A 23,244-nucleotide genomic window follows, 5' to 3' on the forward strand; every position below is an offset into this window, starting at 1 on the left:
CTCATTGTTAAGTCAATACAGATCTCCCTCACTTCCCTAGAAAACCTAAGAGCTCTAGATGCTTTCCACAGAACTGAAGCTCAGAATCTGAGGGCTCATATTGATAATGGCTTGTAGTGGGATATGTACAAAACATACCTAAAAAAACATAACAAAGTTATTTCTAAACATATGTGCAAATAAGTGGTTTCCTTCAATAGTGACGCTGAAGCTTATGTCCAAGTGATGACTGCTGCTCCCTTGTTATTTGTATATAATACATATATATATACATATATAATTCACATATATGTATTATATACAAAGCATATATATTATATATATATGTATATATATTAGACCTTCGAATCACACGTACATAATACATGCATTTGCACACATGCCCAGTTTCCAGACACTACCCAATATGACTAGTGAGCCATTACACTCATCAGAAACAAACATTTTAACCAATTTCTTCATGAAAACCAGTTTGGTATGAAATCACCAGTAAGGGAGAAAATAAACACAAATATGTATTATACCCAACAAATGGATTAATTTCCCTTTCCAGGCCCTTCTGTCCTTGGGGGCCTCAGTATAATTTCATATTTTCATAGCTGTCCCAGTGTATATTCTCCCAGAACATTGAGTCCAGTGTAATTACTAGACTTCTGAAATGGTTGGACACAGATCCACGAATCAGTTTATCACACTTGTTCAGTTAAGGGGAAGAAAGCAAAAGACAAAAACATCTGTATGTCTCACCTCCCATCAAACCTGTGCTTCAGGAAATCAAAGAGGGCTTTCTGCATCATGTCTGTTACCTTTGCAGAGGTGAGAAAAAAAGAACGAGGCAAACACAACAGAGAGAGGGAGAGAGACAGAGAGAGAGAGAGAAGTCAAAAGTGAGAGAGGCGGAAGCAAAGGACACAGTGACCGAGGAGAGACCCCATGATATCCAGGCAGCTACAGTGGGTCTCAGAGGGCAGACTTTCATGACAACCAGACACAGCTGTTAGTGTCTCCCCATGCTTCTTCTCCAGGGTGCTGAGGAATGAACCTATAGTTTTCACCAGGACCCCAGGCAAACCCTCCTTCCTATTTCTTCAGGATGTGGCCCTTCCTCGAGGAGATCATAATCTCGTTATGCACAGGCATGCTGTCCATCTTTGCATGGCTGAGTTATGCTTGCTTCTAGTGATGAGCAGTGGATAATCTTAAAGTTGGTACTGGGCTCGGCTGCCCTGCTTGCCCGTGTGTGTTAGGTATTCTTCTTGTCAGGAACTTAACTTTTTGTTTATAACTTTCCTACTCATCACCTGACATTTCCAACTCAGAGAAAGAGAGATAGAATCTTAGATTTGCCTCGAGAAAGTCATTAGGTCATTCAACAAATGTATACTAAATGCCTCATCCCCATCAGACATCATCTTTTGGGGGAGAGGTGGGTAGCCTGAAGGTTGTCCTGCTTCAGACTTAGATATTACATCCCCCTTGTTTTATCCATTTAAGCACAAAGCCAGAATGGCAAAATTTGAAATGTCAGGTACCACAGCCTGTAGGCTTCTTTATTACATGGCAATGTTTAATTAATCTCCAGAATTTAATTCTGGTTTTTACCGGTTTTCCCCACAACTGCCTACAAACACTATGAGCTACCTTACACCGGTTCCTATCTGTACTCAGACCTTGGAGGGGCCAGAATCCAAAGGACAGTCCCCGGGGTTCTTGGTCAGGAAAAGGAGAGCAACGGATGAAATTGTACCTCATAACCTTTCAGTGATGGCCCCACTAACACCACAGGACGCATTGATGGCACAACATCATACGGAGGAATGTGCTCTGTCTGAAAAAGACGAGTCAACATGAGTGAGAAGGTAAATTCGAGTCTCTCTTCTCGACATCCACAACATCTGGAATTCTCAGTAAGTCACTACTAAGGGTCCCCACTGACGAGGTCCGTCCCTCACTTTATAGCTATGTGGGTCTCGGAAATGCAACATCCACAGGCATGGACGGATAGGAACCTTAGCAGGAGTTTAAAAAGGAAACACAACTTACCACTTTCTGCTTCTGTTTTGCTAAAAGACAACAACAAGAGCCATATCAAAATATGTCACCTCTGTTAAGTGATAGCACATGAGTTTAAAAGATGGGAGAAGGTACCCTGTAACTGTCCTCACTGCCTGCCTGACACTCCCTCTGCAGGCCACTGGCCCCTGCCACTTCACTCTGGACATGCTGTGTGAGAACATGAAATACAGACATCTTCCTCTTCAGTGACTTTCCCAGTAGAGGCTTGGGATGGGCACTCAAACAACACTGGAATTGTTAGCCAATCATTAAGCATGTGTGCGCCCATATTGGATGTGCTATTCACAGTGGGGCTGGGGCAAGCTAGCTAAAGGGAATGTTAAAAAAAAGAAAGAAAGAAAAAAGAAATGATACAATGTAAGCAAAATCTTTATCATCTCACCCATTCGTATTATTGTTGTTACTGTTACTGTCTTGTATTTGTGACTTTGGTGAACCCAGAGGTAATACTGCAGATGTTCCGTATTCCTCCTGAATACTGATACCTCTGTTTTTGCTATGCTCCTCTCAATTCTTAGATAGCCAGTCTCCCCTGTCCCTTCCAGGGGGTAAGAGAAAAGCTGGTTGCAGAGCCCAGAGTCCGGCAAACAAACAGAAAGCAGAATCTGGTTCACAATAGGCAAAGGTGGCTTTGCTGCTCTCTAAGCAGCAGGTCCTATTTATGTACAGCCACGTACAGATTGTTTCTCAGCCCCGAAGGTCAGAATGAATCCTCACAAGCAGAACCAAGCCTCCAGAGCTGTCCCAGAATCCACCTGGCATTGATACATGCTGTGGTGTGTTAGCCTGCCATCTGAATTGGTGAGTTTGGGTGCTCTGATTTGGCCACACATCCTGGTCAGAATGAAGTTAGCTGATAGGAGTCAGAGAATGGGATGGAAGATAACTTTTTTTCATAATTTCCAAAGACACACAGTATTTATTGAGATACCCTGTTTCCATTGCATTAATTCCAGGGCTCAGCTGGAATTGCCTGATGTCCAAACATAAAAATAAGGTAATCTTGGCTGCAGCCAGGTTACAACCCTTCCAGGATGTACACCCTGGTCCTAACACGTGTTAGAGCTTCACGTACAAGCTGTACATTGCTGTGAGGGTTCCGGAACTTTTATCTCTGTTGACCTCACAATCTTAAAGTATCTTGAGTGCTTGGGTAGAAGGGTGAGGTTGAGATTGGCTTATACGGGGAGAGTTACTGGCTAAGGGTGAATGAGATTTTTTAAATTATACCGATGACCTGACTTCTTATACCATCGGTACTCTCCAAATCAAATAGCATTCAACTGAGCAAGGCAATTTTACATAAAAGAAGCGTTAAATCTTTAAATCTTTAAATCAAGCCTTTATTTCCAAAGCAGTAAAAGTGTTTACAGAGAGTAGAAAGACCCCTCACCTGTTGTTGTGGGAGTTGCTCGAAATGTTCCTGACACCATTTCTCCCAGACTGGAGGAAGAGTTTCCACTCGATTTCCTAGAACACAGAAAGGAACTTAAGACTCATTCCTCAGATCCTTTGAAAACAGAAGCTGAGAATCCAAGGCGGGCTTTGGCCTTCTACTAAATAATTTACAACATACCAAATCCTGTTAGAAGGGAAGAATCTTCTCAAATGCTTTCTCTGACCTCATTTCTTGGAGAAAGTGGAGAACTAATTGAGACCTGGAATTACTTTGTCAATTTTCTTTCCCAATTATCTGTACAAAAACTGAGCAGAAAGATACCCCCCACCCCCGTAAGGATGGTCTTTGGAGCTCTGTGTTTACCTGAGAACAGTCATCAAAGTGCCGGTCAGAGGCCAGGCAATTCAGAACAAGCAAGAACTTCTTAAAAGTGTTGTGTGGGAGAGAGTGTTACATGACCTGTTCTGCTGTCTACAGTGATGGGTCTATCGATAGTAATTCAGTTACATTTATATTCCTGCAATGAACAGGTCTGCCACTTACTGGCAGGCTGGTGGGACACACTGAGAGATAACTTTGAGTATTAGTTTTCCCCATCTATGGACATAGGAGTTATCTATACCCTACAGAGAGGAGCGTGACAAATGCACCTCTGTGAAAGAGCCCTGGACTTAATTGTTTCTCTTGCCTCAAAGTAAACCATATATATATATATATATATATATATATATATATATATATATATATATATACATGTATATGAGTGTATTAATAACATTAACAATGGTGAGAAACGGGGAGTCATATTCTAGTAGGAGATAATCAAGGCTACACAAGAAAAATAGGTAAATACTTAATATCTCTGAGAGTAGTAAGTGTAGTAAAAATAATTAAGTTAGAAAGAGATGGAAAATATGGAGAATGGATGGATACAACTTAAAATATGGTGGGGAAGGAAGGCATCACTGGAGTGGTGCCACCAGGAGCTTAAAAGAGACAAAGCAAAGGAGGAAGAGGGGTCTTAGGAGGAGGGGGGAAAAAAGGGGGAGGGGGAGGAGGGAGGAGGAGGGGGAGAGAGATGCCACTCTCCCAGGAAGGGCCAAGTGTTGCCAGTGTGCTGAAAAGCAGAGAGGACGAACTGTCTAGAGCAAAGGGAACAAGATGTTAATAATAAAACATTTTTACAAATTAATCATTAGAAAGGTGGGTTAATGATACATTCTCTGATCTTCCATTACTCTAAAAAGTTTTTCATCATGATAAAAGCAAAGGGAACCTTAAATAACACAAATTTTTAGTTGAAAAAAAAAGCTAACTGAAAAGAGAGATTGAGTCAAAAAATGGCTTTGTCAAGACATGGTGAGGCAAAGCTCTGATTCTAGGGCATGAGGCTGAAGCAGAACTGCCTCATGAAGACAAGCCAGGACTATATATCAGGATTGTCTCAAAACGACACTAACGCTAGCAGAATTTGCTCTGCCTGAAGCCTTTTGAAAAGTTCTAACGTGTATGGAATTAGCACTTCACAGAGAGCAGTGTCACAGCATCCCAGACCCAGTGCAGCTCGGACTCCTCTCCAGCTATGCTCACACTCCTGGGACCTGCCATTAGCCCTCTGAAGACCTGCTTACTGTCTGCTTTGACCACTAGAGGCTGGTCTGTCACCTCTCTCCAGTGCCAACAGCACAGGGTAAGCAGAAGATGGCACAGGACCCCAGGTAGAGAAAGGGGTTCCAGGGACTGGCTGCCACCTGAGCTGCCCTGAGAAATGAGGCCCTGTGTGACTCTCACAGAAGAAAATGGGGTCTGGAGATGGGTTTACTGAGCCCACAGGAAGCAGTTTCCACTGCGGAATCCATGTGCGTTTTGGGGGTGCTAGGGTTCAGAGCACAGTGTATATAATTCAACCGGAAACCTATGCATCCTCTTCAAGAATAGCGTGTGTGCAGGTAAGTGTCTCTTTGCTTTAAAAGCCAGTTTTCATTAGGGTCCAGGCAAAGAGAATTGTAAAGAACACAAGTTCCTGAAGTGAAGAAAAAGAATCCAACTGAAAACAGAGGTTGAGGCAAAAATATAAACAGCATCACCCAGTTTTTAATAATAATAATAATAATAATAATAATAATAATAACTTACTATTATCCAATTTTCCCACCAAAAAAAGCAGGGAAGAAGGGAGGGAGGGAGGAAAAAGAGGGAGGAGGGATGAAGGGAAGGAGTGGGGAGAGAAGGAAGGAGGGAGGGATGGAGGGAAGGAGGGAGGGAGAAAGGAGAAAAGGAGGGAGGGAGAGAAGGAAGGAGGGAGGGATGGAGGGAAGGAGGGAGAAAGGAGAAAAGGAGAGAAAGGAGGGAGGGAGAGAAGGAAGGAGGGAGGAACGAAGGGAAGGAGGGAGGGAAGGAGGGTAGGAAGGAGGGAGGATGGAGGGAGAAAGGAGAAAAGGGTAGTTCATGAAGAAGATGGGGTGTTACCCGCCATGAAAACGGCCTCTTTTCTGTTCCTGTTGAATCCGTATGTTCTCCAAACGCAGTGGACTTGGGATGAAGCCGATCTCACAGCCCTCCTTCACCAGCCTTCCTATCCACCAATCATTGTTATATTTCTGGAACGCAGAGAGGAAAGCTGCACTCAATAGTGATTCCGTCATCCTCGCACTGCAGTAGTTAACTCCAAGGAAGCCGAGTGATACAGTGTTATCCGTCCCGTGTGCATAAAGAAGCCGAGTGATACAGTGTTATCCGTCCCGTGTGCATAAGGAAGCGGAGTGATACAGTGTTATCCGTCCCATGTGCCATGTCCCACTGTGCACACAGGCCACCGAGACCACAAACACCATGCTTCCGTGTTTTGTAGGAAGTGTTTTCATCTCACAGATGAGAGGAGGGTTCGTCAGGGGCTTTATTTGTAAAGGCGCAAATGACAAATACGCTCTGTACAGCAACTTGTCGCATCTGCTGTCCTACTGTGGAAATAGTCACAAAGCCTCAAGAGGCTGCGTCTCAGGGTAAGTGGCTTTGTGGCAGAGGCAGTGGGCCAGTTAGGACCATGCACACTATTTTTTTGTCAGCTCTTCTCAAAAGCAGGCCCTAACTTCTAGATCCATTCAGTTCTTTCAAGAAGGCCTACTTAATCCTCAAGGCAAAAGATCCCACCAGACACAATTTGTATTGATGCCGGGTGTAAAACATGTCGGGTGTAAAACGCTGATGGGCAGTCACTCATTAACAGCTTTCGGGTGAAATGTGCACAACACTTTACTGTCAACTCTCATTCAAATGCAGGGTTTCAAATTAAGGTCCAGCCATTATTTGAGGAAAAAGTCTGAAGTTACGAAGTCTGAACGAATGACATGTTTGTACATAAAATTTGGAAATAATGTCTATATGGCCTGGGCCTAATGGGAATGCCAAGATTTCTTCCAAGTTTCATGGTGTACAAGTCCACAAAAGACTCTGTGGGGGGTTGGGGATTTAGCTCAGTGGTAGAGCGCTTGCCTAGCTAGGGCAAGGCCCTGGGTTCGGTCCCCAGCTCCGGAAAAAAAGAAAAGAAAAAAAAAAAAAAGACTCTGTGGGGTGGCCATCTATCAGCATGGCCCTACTCTAAATGCCAACAAAATTATATTGACAATAATTGATTGACTGAGCCCAGGGCAGACAGAAGTTTAGTCTAAGCCACCTGTCTCAAGGGAATGTTTCTACTGGTAATTTCTAGAAAATAGATAAAAATTATATCATGAAAACCTCTAGGAATGAGTACGAAAGTGTCCTTTACCAGTGTTGATAAGAAACTCATTTCCTTTGATTTTATGTGTATATCTTTGATTTTATGTCTGTGTGTATCTTGGTGTATGTATACATGTGTGTGTGTCTGTGTATGTACATGTGCATGTATGTGTATAAGTGTATATGTGTTTATGTGTTTATATGTGCATATGTGTGCATGTTTGTGTGTGTGTGTGTATCTGTGTGTATGTGTGCCTGTGTATGTGTGTGGCTCTGTATGTGTATGTGTGTATATGTGTGTGTGTCTCTGTGTGTATTTGTGTGTGTATGCTTTTCTGTGTGTATGTATATGTATGTGTGTGCATAGTGTGTATGTGTGTGCATATGTGTATGTGTGCATGTCTGGATATGTGTGTGTTTGTGTATGTGATGTATGTCTGTATATGTGTGTGTGTGCATGTCTGTATATGTGTGTTTGTGTATGTGTGCATGTCTGCATATGTGTGTGTTTGAATATATACCAACTGTAGTTTGCTATATAGCAACTGTAGTTGTAGGTCTGAGTTGCTTAGCCCAGAAGAGAGTGGAATTTGCATATCTCCAGGACTGACATTGTGAGATGGAAGCCTGGAAGATTCATTGAGTCATCACTGCCTGGAATTCTGAGTAACTTGAATAATTCTAAGTAACAATCTCACATTGAAATGACAGTGACATGGCAGGCCTCAGCTCTTCCAGCTCAGAGCTCCTGCTTCGTGCCAACCATGACTCTGGGTTGGAAGGCGCGTGAGCTGATGGGATAGGGAGCTTTGAACAATCTGGGTCTTAGTTTCCTGACTTTAGTTCAGGGTGACACACCTGAAATAACAGGCCTGTTTACTTGGTAATTAAGGAAAGGCAAGTGCTCCCTTTTGAAATCTTTGGTGCAAAAGTTCTGCAGTTTACATTTTCCTGTGGCAGGGATAACACAGACCATGAGTCAGAGTTTCCTAGGGCTTAAGTTATTTCCTGAAATTAAGTCAGCCCACCAGGATACTAATTTGTTAAGTGGTACCCCAGTGACCTTAAAGGGCTGCCTAAGATGGCTAATGCTAGTTCCCAAAGTGGTTTCCTGTAGTTCTAGGAAACAGCTAAAGAACACTGAGCCTCCTACTCAAAGTGACTGAGAGTTCTCTGGCCCCTGGGGAGCAGGGCACTGTGCAGAGTCTGAAGCTTAAGGCTCTCTCTGTTTGGCTTTGGAACTGACCCCGTTGTGGCTATTCTTGACCTTTAAGCTGAGAAAGCACTTAGAACAGTGCTTGAGAGACGCCTGGACGGGAAGCAATCAGCCTGCTACAGGAGCATGCCCATCTGGATTGCTGGTGTCCCGGAGGCTGAGCCAGCTTTCTGGAAAGGCCCCTTTGAACTCTTCCAGTCTTCTCCATCTTGATTTCCCTAAAGTGATTAGCATGTTCCCTTTCTAAGATGTCTTCTTCTCTGATCTGCAAGAGCTGAAACCGGTGGCTCGGATCCATCTACAATTACTAGCTCAGAAACTACAAAAGGAAAAGGAGCTGTCAGACTGAAGGAAAATCCCTTGATCAACAGCTCACAACAACAGCTCACAACAACAGCTCACAGACCCAAAGTACTGTCAGAGCGGCTCAAAGGTGCCACACACAAAGTGCCTCTATGCAGATGCAAAGATCAGTCACCCCAACTTGGCCAGCACAGGCTTCATAGATGTTTTAAAATGTCATACCCTACCTCAGAAAACTTTATCATTTTAATTTTAAAGAGCCCAAAGTGTTAACTATTCTGTTGTTTCACTGTGACCCATTACATGTAACAGGTATCAAATGGTCACATAAATATGCCCAATTAAAAGGAATATTAATAAAAACTAGAATACTAGTACAATGTAAAAAGCAATAAAATACGGCAAGGTTGGAATGTCAGTGTCATGTGTGGAAAGCTGTCCCTTGCTCTTTAAGTTTGCATCACCTTTGAAAGGACAAATGATGGCAACTCATAAATATGGCTTAGTTGCTTTTGGTGAAAATAATGAGAGAGATTCAACCAGTCAGATGCTGAGGGCTGTGGTCCCAGACACGTGTTCAAATGTAAATTCATGGCCATGCACTGCAATAACATCTGGTCCCCTCTCTGCCTTCTTTCTTTCAAAAGCTGAATTTAGAGGCTGTTGAAACTTCAATAAGCTGGCTGCCATCCCTTTATTCCTCCCTCCTTTGCTTTTTCTATTACACGTAGCAGAGTGGGACCCCCAAATTCCTTTCACCTTCTCCTTCACTCTCCCTCTAAGCAGCCCTATGCAGTTCCCCGTTGCCCACCACAGCTCCTGTGCCCACACACAGGGCTGATCACATCTCTGCTTTATTCTAAACTCCTTTGCAGCCCACTGTCTGGTGATACGCAGCAGTCTTCTTTCCTTCGTGCAAGATGTTCCCTTAGGGCTGGGGCTAACAGCTCAGCAATAGTGTCTGTCTGGTTCGCATGTGGCCCTGAATTCAACCTGAGCACAGCCAAGAGAAAGGCTCTATCTCTCGAATCGTAGACATGGCCTCTTCTGTTTTACTTCTTCCTACTGTTCTCTGGCCATACCATGGTGCTTTCAGTTGTCCCTCCCTGATGTCACTCTGCGTCCAGTTCTGACGCTTCCTCCTTACCGAGGTCACCTTCTCTTTCTGTGAACCTCCAGGACGTGAGTCCAGGTTTTTGCTTTTCTACATACAGAAATCATGAATGCTATTCACCCTGCCCTCAGGCTCAGGGTGCCTTTCCCATAAGGACCGTCAGTGGTCCTTATGTCGCATCCCCCAACGCCTAGCACGATGACAAAGCAGAACTACACTGTCCTTCACCTGCACACAGAACCCAAGCTTTGGTTGTATTATCTTACTGCTCTACCTTTCCACATGAGAAGCCCCAAGTCCTCTTCACATTGCTCAACCCCTCCAGCTGTTTGCTTCCCAGAGTCCTCTGCCCTTTCTTTGCTTTAACTATTTCAGAGCCACCATTTGGTGTCTTTAATGACAATAGCCTTCTGTAAAAAGTCCCTCCTGGATACTGCTGCTACCAAACTCATGCTACCCTAACATAGATCCATAGAGTCATGGCTCTCTAGTCTCCACTAGACCTTGGGTTTGGTTCCCAATGTGTGTGTTGAGAGAGAGAGAGAGAAACACAGAGAGAGAGAGAGAGAGAGAGAGACAGAGAGACAGAGAGACAGAGAGACAGAGAGACAGAGAAAGACAGAGAGAGAGACAGAGAGATAGATAAGAGAGACATAGAAAGAGACAGAGAGATAGAGAGACAGAGAGAGAGAGATAGATAAGAGAGACAGAAAGATAGATATGAGAGACAGAGACAGAGACACAGAGATAGGAGAGAGAGATAGGAGAGAGAGAGAGAGAGAGAGAGAGAGAGAGAGAGAGAGAGAGAGAGAGAGAGCGCGCACGTGTGTGGTGCAAAATCCAAAATCCATACTATCACTCTGAATGTTGAGTGTTGCTGTACTGTTGGAAGCACGAGGCGATGCGGGCGATGAGCTCAGCCTCTAAATCTCAGTGAGATGAAAGGATGTGGAGGTCCAGGGCATTCACTGAGGCTCCACACTCAGCTGTTTGGGTGGTCACTCTTGTGGGTTTGGCACAGGCTGACTCCCAGCTCTGGCTCCTTGGCAGGCGCAGTGTGTCCTACATTTACCTCTTTAATGTGAAGAAAGTCCTTGGCGTCAAAGGAGATGGCTGTGCTGGGAACGGGCACATCCTCATCCAGGGCACCACAGTAGCTCACATTCGTTTTCACCGCAAAAGCTACAGGTTTGGACTGGAGACAGAAGTGCAGAATGAGGAGGGAGGAACAGAGGAGGAGAGAGAAGCGTTTTTTTTTTTTCCTATCAAAACGTGTCATAGGATGAATGATGGTTCCAGGCAACAAGGAAATCACTTTCCAGAGAGAGCTCTCCTCTGGGTTTTACAGTTGCTGGCCACATCCAGAGATCTGCAGGGATGACTCCGTGAGTGACTCACTCCTCTCAGCCTAGCCATTTTCTTTCTGCAGTAATCTCAGTATCCTCAATAAAGAACCAGCCCCAAAGGGACTGGGGAGGGATGCACAGCGGAGGGGCGGTCAGCTCTCTCTCTCTCCACTCCTACAACCTGTTTATGTACTTTAACCTGTCCCAGACACTCTCCCAACTGTGGGAACCGGGGCGGGTAGACTGGGGCAAGGGAAGAGCTAGGAAGGCAGATTCGTTGTTGAAGTGTCTGCTGTACAAGAATGAGGAACTGTCCCACTATCTGTGACAAAAGGAGGAATACATCTTTAATTCCAGTTCTGGGGAGGCAGTGGCAGGGGGATTTCTGGCACTTGCTGGCCCAAGCTAGACCAGACAAATGGTGAACTCCAGGTTCAGTAATAGACCTCTCTCAAATATTAAGGTGGAGGGTGATTAGGAAAACACATGCATACAAATATGCAAATGTGTGAGTACACACACACACACAAGTATACACACACAAGGAAAACATGCTAGGAAATGTAACACTGGGCATTATAAACTTGAGTGATAGAAGACCAAGTATTTTGAAAGGGCCTCAGATCTGAAAACCTGAGATCTTTTGTGGATAAACATCTTGTCGTGCTGGGGGAGAGGGGCCAATGGGGGTTAAACCTAAGGATCAGGCTCTTCCCCTGGTATCTTCTTCCTAGCTTCGAACAGTTGGTTCTAAACTTGAGTCTGAACTCCTGCTGGCACTGTGCTCCTGAGCAGGTGCAGCCTGTTGGGGCTAAGCCAGCCACCAGTCGAGACTATGGCCCTGCCACCACCGTTTAGGTGACCACACAGCGATGAAACAGATGGTAAAGTCCATTTTCAAAACAAGAACTAGCAACAAGGTCTCCAAGCTTCTGGGCAGCTTTGCTATGGGTTTAGTTATTTGCTCTGGGAATATCAACAGTTGAGGTAGGACCCAAATTAGGACGTCTTGGTTCCCTCCCAGGCCCCCTGCAGATGGCCTCCTATCGGAGAGCACAGATGCAGATTGTGTGGACATCAACCCTCGGTCATTTGTATCATTCTTCCCTTGCTTCAATCTCTAAAGCATTTCATCATAAACCAAAAAAGGAAGGAAATTAACTTTTTCTGGGCTTGAATCTAAAATTCAGAAAGGAACCTGCCACTGAAGTTGACCGTGGAAGCAAGCAGACAGGCTAGCCATAAACCCTGTCTCCTATGTTGTTGTTGTGCATAAAAATCAACTTGCCAAAAGGGTCTAGGCTTTGAAAAATAAGATAGAAAGATACAGGAGGGATGGGAGAGTTCTAGTAGCTCTCCTGGTCCTAAATTTCAACTGTGCAATTGGTTTCCTGCTGCATCCTGTGTCTTCTGGAAGAAGAAGATCTGAAACCAGTACTGGCTAGTGATGGCTTCTGTCACTCACTTTTGCTGCTCTTGTTTGAGCTGTTCAAAGGGCTTAACCAGGTCTGATGGTTCTCGTCTGCAGCCCAGCTATTAAGTCCACAAGTTCAAGACCAGAATGGGCAGTGTAGTGACCCCTTCTCAAACAAACAAGCAGACAAAATAACGTTCTGAACGCATACTGAACTTGAGGTGGGAATCTAAAATCTAGAAACCACAGAACAGAAGAAGCAGTGAAGTGATCCACAGCACCATGGTGCCTGCTTGGTGTTTAACAAAGGCTGGGCGGTGATGGGGAGGGGTCAAGAACAGAGGACTCAGGCTATTGCTCAGAAGGTTCCCTGCCAATACTTCGTGAGGTAGTTTGATATTGCCACACTGCTAGGTTGGGAAAGGACCAATAACTGGCACTAAGTTGAAGAGAAAAAGGCAAAGGTTCACAGGAAATGGGCCCCTGTAGATACCACTAACTTCTGTGAGGGACATAAAACAGAGAAGCTTGCAATCTGGAGCCTTAGCAGGATGGCTGGAAAATGAGTACTCCAGAGAGACACATGCTGGCTAGTCGTACATCAACTTAACTTTCGAAAAGAGGGAATGTCCACCTCAAACATGCACCTACCAAACTAGTCAGTAGGCAAGTGTGTGGAGCACTTTCCTGGCTAATGATTGATGTAGAAGTGCTCAGTCCACTGTGGGCGGTCTCACCCTTAGGCATGTGGCCCTGAGTGGTATCAGAAAGTAGGCTAAGCAAGCCATAGAGAGCTAGCCCAATAAGCAGTTTATCCATAGCTTCTACTTCAGTTCCTGCCTCCAGGTCCCTGTACTGCTGGAGTGTCTACTCTGATTTCTGTCAGTGATGGGGTTGCTTTTGGTCAGTGTTTGATGAGGAACCCTAAGATGGGCATGAGGTGGGACTGCTGAGCACAGATGTTGAGCCACATGACAGCTCTCGATGAAAGAAAAGGAAGAAAGTCACCTTCGCTCTCTCAAGCTGGATAGCTGCTTGCTGTTCTCTCTCTTGCCGAATCGCTTCCCGGTCCTCTTCCAAAGAGACATCGGAGTCCGATGGCCTGCTTGTATAGGAATCTGCTGACCCCTGGGGAAAGAATGCAGAAGGCTTAAGTGAGGTGACATGAAGCTTCTTGCACTGTCACAGTCATGGTAGAATCCTGGGTTAGTTCCATTTATTGGCATTGGATTCATTGTGCACATACTGGCTTACTGCAGATACAGTCAGGCATCTGTGTTATGTAGAAGGCAGGGGTGTCGTAAAGGATCATGTTTTGACTGGATTAGGATTAGGGAGCAAACCACAGTAAGAATGTGACATTCAGCCCTTACTCTTGTTTGGTGCTAGCTAGATATGAAGCTGATAATCGCTCATGAACTGAAGTTGTCTCCCACTCTCACTTGCACGTCCTCGTCCTGTAAGTGACAAGGGAAACTCAGGCTGATTACGAGGGCTAAATCCTACCTGAGTCTTGGTTATCATCAGTTTGCCTGGATTGTGACAAAGCCAAACAGCGTGCTACATCAGTAAAACGATGTTCTGGTTTCAACGTCCACACCACTTCATACTCTGTCATCATCAAAACTTCAGCCATTGCCCCAGAGCAGCCCGTTTGTGGGGTTAATGTTTACAGTGACGAGAAAAACAAACTTGATAGTGAAAAGAGGGATATTCACAACTGAAGTCCATGCCCAGAGGGCACTCTGGTCAGCAGCAGCACCATGTCAGTCAGACATCCCCGAAGGACTGGGGAATGCCCAGTGTCACTCAGTGCTCATGCTAGAAGGACAGATGAAAGCTGGAGGTTCTTTTCTACCTCACCCTGCGAAACCAAACCAAACCAACCAAACAGCCAATCAATCAAATGACAATCACCTGCACATGCGCACACACAGCCCAACTCTGAAGGCTTGCCTCTAGCTCCGAGAGGAACAGTAACCCTTTGCCTCGAGCTGGCATTAGGAGCTGGTATTTGCATAGATGATGACATTTGCACAGCAGAGGTACTGAGAGAACCTCTGTTTGTTTGCCATGTTTGATGAAGCATATACTCAGACAGTCTTGGAGAACAGAGATCCAGCCACTCAGCAGAGAACTTGCTGTCACTGCATACATACAAAACCAAAAGAAAATTAAGACAAGAGCCAGGATTAGTGGTATAGGCTGTAATCCCAGCTCCTCAGGGTCGACCTAGGCTATACTGTCTGTCTGTCTGTCTGTCTGTCTGTGTGTGTGCGCGTGCGTGTGTGTGTGTGTGTGTGTGTGTGTGTATGTATGTATGTCTCACACACATATACACAAAGATAGAGAGTGAGAGACTTTAAGAAGTGGTAGATTGGGTGAGTGAGATGGTTCAGTGGATAAGGCACTTCCTACCAAGCCTGACAATCTGAGTTCAAGCCCCAGAACCCTCATGAAGGAAGAGAATCAACTCCAGCAAGTTATCCTCTGACCTCTATACACATGCGCTGGTATGAGCCCTGCCCAGAAAATAAACAAAATAGCTTTTGTTTGGTTGGGGTTCTGGTTGTTGATGCTGCTGTTGCTGCTGCTGCTGCTGCTGCTGTAGCCATTATTTGAAAGAAAGAAATGGTGAAGAGTTGACCACTACTCCTCTGAGACATGTTTTAAAACCTAAAGACCGCCATATGATGTTGCTGCCTGCCTGCAGGGGCAGTTGGCATCTCAGGAGAAGGCACTCACTGTTTCAGCCCTTCAGGAAATCCTGGCACACGCTTCCTGGCTTCCTACAATAGTGACTTGTAGCTAGAGGTTCTTTTAGGGAGTCTAGTGAGTCCTGGTTCCACATGCTGCCTCCATACTGTACTTCCCAGCTCCCGTATTACTATGAACTAGCCCCTCCTCTGGAGAAGGACATTCCATCTATTTCATAGCATCAAATGCAGAAAGACACGCTGGGGTAGCCACCCTCACTTAGTGCTGGATATCACAAGGGTGTGGGGCTAGATGACTGAAACTCTTCATTCACCAGACTCAGGCGATTCATAGCCCCCATTTAGTTGTGCTTAGCATTAAAATGTTACAAGTCCTGCCGCATAGAGAAAACAATAAATTGGCTTTCTTGTTTCCATTTACCGGTGCTGTCCCAGGCCTACATTAATTTTTAAAAAGAGTTGTTATAATAATTTTTCAACTCACATACATGTAAAATAGTTTGTGGGAAATGCAGCCATCTTCCTTATTGTACGCATCCTGCAGCAGATGTGCTATGATAAACACAACTTGTCCAAATCCACGGGCTCACACAGTAATTAAATTCCTCAGTGAAAAATCCACTGGGGAAAATTATGGAGCCACAAAAGGGATAGAGTGACTTTCGGCCATTATCTAAGAAGAGGGCTTCCTTGAAATCCTTCAAAACAGAGTTCTCTTGAAATACATCTTTCCAAATTTAGGTATACCTTCATAAAAACCAGACTGAGAAAGAGGGAAAGAAAGGAAACATACTTCTGAAATGGATGAAGACAGTCTGTAGTCAGTCTTAGTTTATCCCTTGCTGGAGGAGAGCCGTCCTAAGGCACTGTGTTGCATGGGCTACCCTGGACATGCGAACCACGAAGTAACTAGGAAGGCTACCTCAAAGGAGGTACCCTCTGTGCTTGGGGATCGTGTGCTGGTGATGGCTGGTGTCTGTGGGTCCCAGGATAGCGGACTGCCCACTAGAGCAGAGGTGAAGACAATCTCATCACCAGGAGACTTTTCTGTCCTGAAGCTACTTTAATGGCTCTTGACTCCTGGCATTCTGTCACTTCTGAGCATAGTAAAGCAACTCAGGGACTCCCGTTCACATTGGCAAGTGTGGACAGGATCGTAAACATTCCGGGATGGGTTGATAAGTCCTACATTGCCAAATCTGGCAGGTTCTGCTTGCTTCTGTGTTGCTGATACCACTGTAATGCCGTAAGCACTCCGATACCCACGCCCATAGCCACTGCTTCATCTCCATTCATTCTGGACTTAGTCCAGACTCACAGTTTGAACAGGAAAACAATCTCCAAGTTGGAGAGACAGCAGAAATCCCACACTAAAAGCCTAGATGTGGCTGAGGGGCAAGTTTGGTTGGCTGGGTATTAACTTGGTTTCTTCTGTGATTATTATTTATTTTTAAATTTTATTTAAACTGGTTGAAAGAGTATAAACATGTACTAGGAAGGAAGAAACGATGGAGGGAGGGAGGAAGAAGCGGGGGCTAGAAGAGGAGTTCGAAAAACCATCAGGGACTTAGTAGGCTGGGAAGGTAGGGAGGATTACCCGGAGGTCTGACTATTTAAATAATAAGAAAAACAGCAAAAGGAAATAGTAGCTACAATAGGACAGGGCTGAAGGTGTATGATGCATAATTAACCCCCACCATATGGCGGCACGCACCTGTAATTCCACCACATGAAAGACCGAAGCAGGAAAGCTGGCACATCGGAGCCAGTCTGTAACCGCAAACCACATTCCAGGCTGCTTTGAGCTACACTATCAGACCGTGTCCACTCCAAAATAAATTCCAAAAAAAAAAATTACTTTATAAAAATGGGTGAGAAATTATCCATGCAATGTTTCAAGTCATCTAAAATGGGGCAACATGTCAAATGAGCTATTTTACAGGCGCAGATAGGTTGAAAATTGATCGTCTTAACTCTCTTTTTAACGCCAGTAGAGACAGGTGCCAGCACTGGCAAATCGAAGGGGAAAGCTAATTTATTGCCTTGCTGTGCGGTAGGTCTTAGTGACTAGTCCCTCAAAAGTTCATAAGCGGACATACTGTACTCTAGGCTTCACCTTAGAGGAGCAGTTCTCAAACAATCCTTTCACAGTGGTCAATGTCAGATACCCTACCTTTCAGATGGTTACATTATGATTCATAACAGTAGCAAAATGACAATTATAAAGTAGCAACAAAGGGATTTTATGGTTAGGGGTCACCACAACATGAGGAACTGTATTAAAGGGTGGGAGCATTAGGAAGGTTGAGAACCACTCACTGCCTTAGAGCTTCCATGGAACCAACCAGAGAAGCTGCAGGCTTGGAATGTCCAGTGAGGAGGGAGGGAAGGAGGGAGGGAGGGAGGGAGGGAGGAAGAAAAAAAGAGAGAGAGTGAACAAGTCATTTAAAACATCACAAAAGCATACATCATAACCAAACACTGTAGTGTGTATGAGAAGCTGAGGCAGGAGGATCATTTCAGCCTAGTAGACCCAACCCAGCTTAGTCAATAAAGCAAGGTCCTATCTTAGAACAAATGAATAATAAGTGAAGAAATAAAGTCTCATCTTCATGAACATCAGTAGAAAGAAACAAGCCTTTCTATCTCCGTGAAGACCAAATTCTCTTTGTAAGAGTTATTCTGTCCTCACCCTTCTGGCAAACTTTTCTGTATACAGAATACAAGAGGTGGACAGAAACATTGAGAAAAATATTTTAAAAATGGATGAGGGATGATCTACACAACTTATCACATGACCCAAAATAGGGCTACGTCTTAAATGAGCTATGTTGGAAATAGAAGTGTTTTCCCTGGGAGAAGGGACCCATAGTCTAACAGCAGGAGGGCGGCATCACTGAGAGGCTATGAAGTGTACGCAGGCGAGCTGCCATGGCGGCCGGTACTGAGTATACCCATTTTCCTGCTTTGTTGGCTGTGGCTTTGGCAAACTGTTGGAGTTCATTTCCTTCTTTTGCAACAGAAAAAAATCACATTCAAGCCAGAGCTTCCTGGTGTCTGACTTGAGATGGAACATAGTATTTTTATCATTGTGGGGAAAATTCAGAAAATGGAAACGATTAATCTTTGACTCCTTTAAGATCTGGTAACTTTTCCACAGTAACATTTTGATTGTCCAGAGTTCTAGGATATATTATTTCTTTCCTCCTTCTCTTCCTCCTCCTCCTCTTCCTCTTTCTCCTCCTCTTCCTCCCCCCCTCCTCCTCTCTTCTCCCTCACTCAGCTTCCACCTTTTAAACAGTTTTGGAGAATGGGGAGAGGCCCAGTCAGTAAAATGTTTGTTGTTCTAACACGAGGACCTGAGTTCAGATCCCTAGAAGTCACGTAAACTGCTGGGCTCAGCAGCTCATGGTTGCTGTCCCAAAGCTGTGGCTGAGAGACAGAACGGTTCCCTGGAGCTCATTCTAGTTCAATGGCCAGAATGGCCAGCAACTTGGTGAGCTCAAGGTTCGGTTCAGTGAGAAAACCTGCCTTAAAAAAAATAATACATGAAGAGCCATAAAATAATACACACATCATCAACCTCTGGCCTTCATGCTCTGTACACTCCATACATATGCACCTCCAAACATGCATGCATATGTATATGTATATGTATACATGCAAAGTAAAAAAAATAACTACTTTATTGAGGTGTAATATACACACCATAAAATCATACATTTTTTAAACCATTTAAAAGTATCACTACTCTGTCTCTCTCTGCCTCTCTCTCTGCCTCTCTCTCTCTCTCTCTCTCTCTCTCTCTCTCTCTCTCTCTCTCTCTCTTTCTCTGTGTGATATGGGGGTAGGTTGGGGTACATGTGTGATATGGCATACTGTGGAGGTCAAAGGAAGAAAATAACTTTATGGAATTGTGTCTTTTCTCCCACCTTTACATGGATTTGGGGGATCAAATTTTGGGTTTTTACAAAACAAGTGCTTAACCAGATGAGTCATCTCACCAGCCCTGAATCCACACATTCCAATGACTTAGTGCACTTACAAATCAGCTTTCACCACATTCTAATCTTAGAACATTTCTACCACTTCAAAAGAAGCCCGGGTCCATTTCAGTCTCTCTCTGTTCTACCCCTAGGCGCAGAAACCCACTTACTTATTAATCCTCCTAAAGTGGAAATAAGCTTCCTTTTATGAGCAACTTTGGTAGTTAGACATAGCTAACCCATATCATATTAAAGCAAGGAGAAGGGATAATCTACCAATGCTTGGCTGTAAAATGCTATGACAGGGTCTTGCTATTGTTGCCTGTAGGCTCTCATAGTTCTTCAGCTGCCCAATAACCAGGGCATCTGTCCATTCCTGGATACCAGTCATCTGCCTGATACTATCAGGGCCTCAGTGTGAGAGAAGAGCCGTTAGAGTTTCCCATGTGTAACTGAGGGCTGTCATGTTGTGGTAAGCACAGGAAACACTCAAAATGTCACTTTTCTGTCTGGCATCAGACAAGTGAATCTGCAACTTAGTGAAAACTTAGCACTTTCCTAGCAGCATTTGTACTATTAATAATGTCACAGAACATGGCTTTGAGTCTGTTCTCTCCACTGAGCTTGTGGTAACACTGCTATGTCCTTTTCTGTGCTGCAGAAGAAGTGCTCATGCCCTGGTGTCTTCCCTAGGTTTCCCAGGATAGGCGAGTGACTGAACCACTGCAAGACAAAGTATGTAAGGCTTTGGGTAACCTCTTTCTTTGTAGGTCGTCTCCCTCTCTTTCTTGCTGATGCTCTTTTTTTCTCTCTCATCTCCTTCCCAAATCTGGTCCCTGTGGATCCTTGTGGTGGCACCCAGGGTATCAGGGTCCCAGCTGTCATTAAGTCCCATGTCTGGTACAACAGGACCTCAACTTGATGAAAAGACACAAGCTGTCCCATCAAATCCATACACTCTGGCCCATGACTTTAGGCTGTCAAGATTTCAGCTTGTGGATTTCATTAGTCTCTATTTTAACGATAACTTAGCATCTGGACATAAGTAGATGAGTCTAAGATAACCATAGAAGTACCACGTGACTCTGGACAAAGCCCAGGGCCATGAGCATGTGTAGGAAGGTCCTCAACTTGTTCAGGTATGTACTCAATACTACGTTGCTCAAAGTAACCTGGAACTCATAATGTTCCTGCCTCAGCTTCTTCCTGTGATTACAGGCATGTGATATCAGACTTAGCTTGCTTTTTGGTGGGGAGAGACAAAGTCTTTCTATGTAGCCAAAATGTTGGTATGTTACCCTAATTGTCTTCAAACTTGCAAACTTCTGACCCTCTCCCAAAGGTTGGGATTACAGGTATGAGCCACCCTAGTCAACGGGTTTTTATTTTTCCATTTAAATGATAATTTTTCCTTCGGAGTTCACACTACATCCTTTCATATTAGCCCTGATAATTACAATAAAAGTACATAGAAATTTGATATAAATACACACTCTAGAAATAAGTAAAACGCAATATTTATCTTAATTTTTATATTTGTAAAGTACATAGTAGTAAAATCTTTAATCACGGTCTTATGTAACTTATTTAAAAGAAAAAAAATCAGTTATGAGGTTGGTTGACCTAGTTTGGTGATTGTTATAAATCCCTGATTTCAGATGATGTTCCTTTGAACTGACAGTTTGAAGTGACCATCGGGGGAGTGAAACACAAGAATCGGAACTATCACTGGTTCACGGAGAGCAATGAATGACAGGCAGGTCAAAGGTGAGGGTGAGGGCACGCTCTGTGGCCTTCTCAGCATCTGGGAAAGGAGAAGCTGAGATGTAAGCCAGCAGCTTTACGGGTTTAACCAGGCAGCTGGGAGCTTTTTATGCTGGCCTTGCTACCCTGAGCCCAGCCTAGACAATCAAGACGAATGTCTACCCTACTTCAGTCACGAGGCTAGATTCTTACAGGTCAAAAGTTCCTCTCCAGACGCAATGAACAGAACCGGTTCCTCCTAAGATGGCTGCCAGAGTGACTACCAGATGACCTTTGGCTTCATTATAACTCCATCTGTGTGCTAAGTGATAATCCCTCCAGTTCTGTGACAGCTGACAGTTGTCATGGAAGCCACTGGAAAGAACCACAAAAGGAAGGGAAAAGCACAGAAGCTAACCCCCCAACCCATCTATTCCCAGAAGTGACGTGAATATTCCTCCCCCTTATTAGCTCGTCTCCCGCCCACCCCACCCCTCACCCCCGCCTTTCTGTGTTAGCTACTTTCCTCAATGCTGAAACAAAATATCCCAGAGAAGGCAATCTAGAGCGAGACGGATGTACTATGATTTGTAGTTGAGCATGGTGGGCAAGACACGTGGTAGGAGTATGAGGCAGATGCTCACATTACACACACAACTGTGGAGCACAGAGGGGTGACTGATAGAGCTCAGGCCAGCTTTTCCTCTTGATTTAAGAGGAGACCCCAGCTGGAACCACAGCCTATGAATGGAATCACCCATATTTAGGGAGGGTCTTTTCACTTCCTTTAACCCGATCTAGAAACTTCCTTGCGGAAGTGGCCAAAGGTTTGTTTCCACAGTGACTCTAAATCTCACCAAGTTGACATCAAATCATTTGTGGCCTCCATTCTTTTCATCTCTTGTCTATAATTTCGTGATCCACAGGGGTTGAAAAGTCAATTTGAGAAGATTATTTCACATTTCGCTTCTTGGTCAAGAATTGATGCCTCTTTCACAACTCAGTTGGCTTCCTCTAGTTATTGGTTCCACAACTCGAAGGGGGGAAAAATGATACAGTTTGTTCCGTCTGTTACCAAACTTGTAACAGACAGAACCAACTCAACATAAAACTTGGGGAAAGAACAACAACAACAACAACAACAACAACAACAACAACAGAGTTGCTTTATATACACAAAATGGCTTTGATATTTAGTCAGTGTGTGTGTGTGTGTGTGTTGCTTAATCAATCACTACAAGTGAAGGAAAAAAAAGCCCCTCTGTGGTGCTAAAGTAAAACAAAAGTTGAAAGGCTCTGTACATTCAACTTTGTCATTGTAGGATCAATGAGACTGAGATTGCCTGAGGAGTTAGGCTGTGCTGGGCAAAGGGAAGACTGCTGCTAGAAGCAGCCTCAAGCCGCCACGTTAGCTACTGGATCAGCAGCCACACCACGATGCAGCTTGGTCCACTTCCCGACAGCTTGTGAACAGCTTATACATGGGACACCAGTGAGGATCTGGCCTGTCTACCTGGCTGATCCATGTGCTGGCCCCTAGAGGCATCAGCTCCACCATGAGGTCTTCATTCAAGGGAGGCATCTCAAGTACCGCTCGCCACGTTTCAGCAGAACCATCAGTGAGGTAGCCTTGCCCCGCTGCCCCTCTAACAGCCAGGATAGAGACACGGTGACAATACGCATGCTTTACCTTAGGACTGTCACCGTGTCTTCACAAAACAAGACTTTTCTCTGCCAGACAAAGCCTGAAATGACGCACCTTTCTTTAAGAGAGAAGAAACGGCGTTGGGGATTTAGCTCAGTGGTAGAGCACTTGCCTAGGAAGCACAAGGCCCTGGGTTCGGTTCCCAGCTCCGGGGGGAAAAAAAAAGAGAGAGAGAGAAGAAACGACTTGAACCATAAACACGCCGTTTCTGTAGCCTTCAGAAGTGATTGTCGAAAACCCTTCTTGAGACAATTCCCAGGACTGGCTTTTTCGGTAATCAAAATTTCCAGTGAAAAAAATGTGCATATACAGCTAACATGGTTCATGAAGAACAGAGGCGTAGAGGCCCAGGACATGTAGCTCAGTGGATAGTGTGTGCTTGGCATTTCACAAGGCTCTGGATTTTATCTCTAGCACCTCCCCCTCTTCCAAAATCAGCCTGGAGGTGGCTGAAGGTAAATGGGGACAGACTCAAGCCTTCTCTCAGGCTAGGGAGGCATCCTGG

At 44.6% G+C, this 23,244-nt stretch overlaps 1 protein-coding gene across 11 annotated transcripts in view; it reads right to left on the bottom strand.

Moving 5' to 3' along the window:
- Cacnb4 (calcium voltage-gated channel auxiliary subunit beta 4) overlaps positions 1–23,244 on the bottom strand; it is a 250,104-nt gene that overhangs the window by 35,750 nt on the left and 191,110 nt on the right. For 4 of the 11 annotated variants that reach the window (NM_001399143.2, XM_087654041.1, XM_087654042.1 and 1 more), the window contains 7 exon segments: positions 748–806; positions 1,748–1,828; positions 2,044–2,063; positions 3,470–3,546; positions 5,945–6,075; positions 10,901–11,023; positions 13,597–13,716. In NM_001399143.2, coding sequence (NP_001386072.1) covers positions 748–806; positions 1,748–1,828; positions 2,044–2,063; positions 3,470–3,546; positions 5,945–6,075; positions 10,901–11,023; positions 13,597–13,716 — 611 coding nt within the window. 11 annotated transcript variants of the gene reach the window in all.

The sequence above is a fragment of the Rattus norvegicus genome, chromosome 3 (genome assembly GCF_021556685.1).
Source record: "Rattus norvegicus strain SHRSP/BbbUtx chromosome 3, alternate assembly SHRSP_T2T, whole genome shotgun sequence".
In the NCBI taxonomy this organism is placed as follows: domain Eukaryota; kingdom Metazoa; phylum Chordata; class Mammalia; order Rodentia; family Muridae; genus Rattus; species Rattus norvegicus.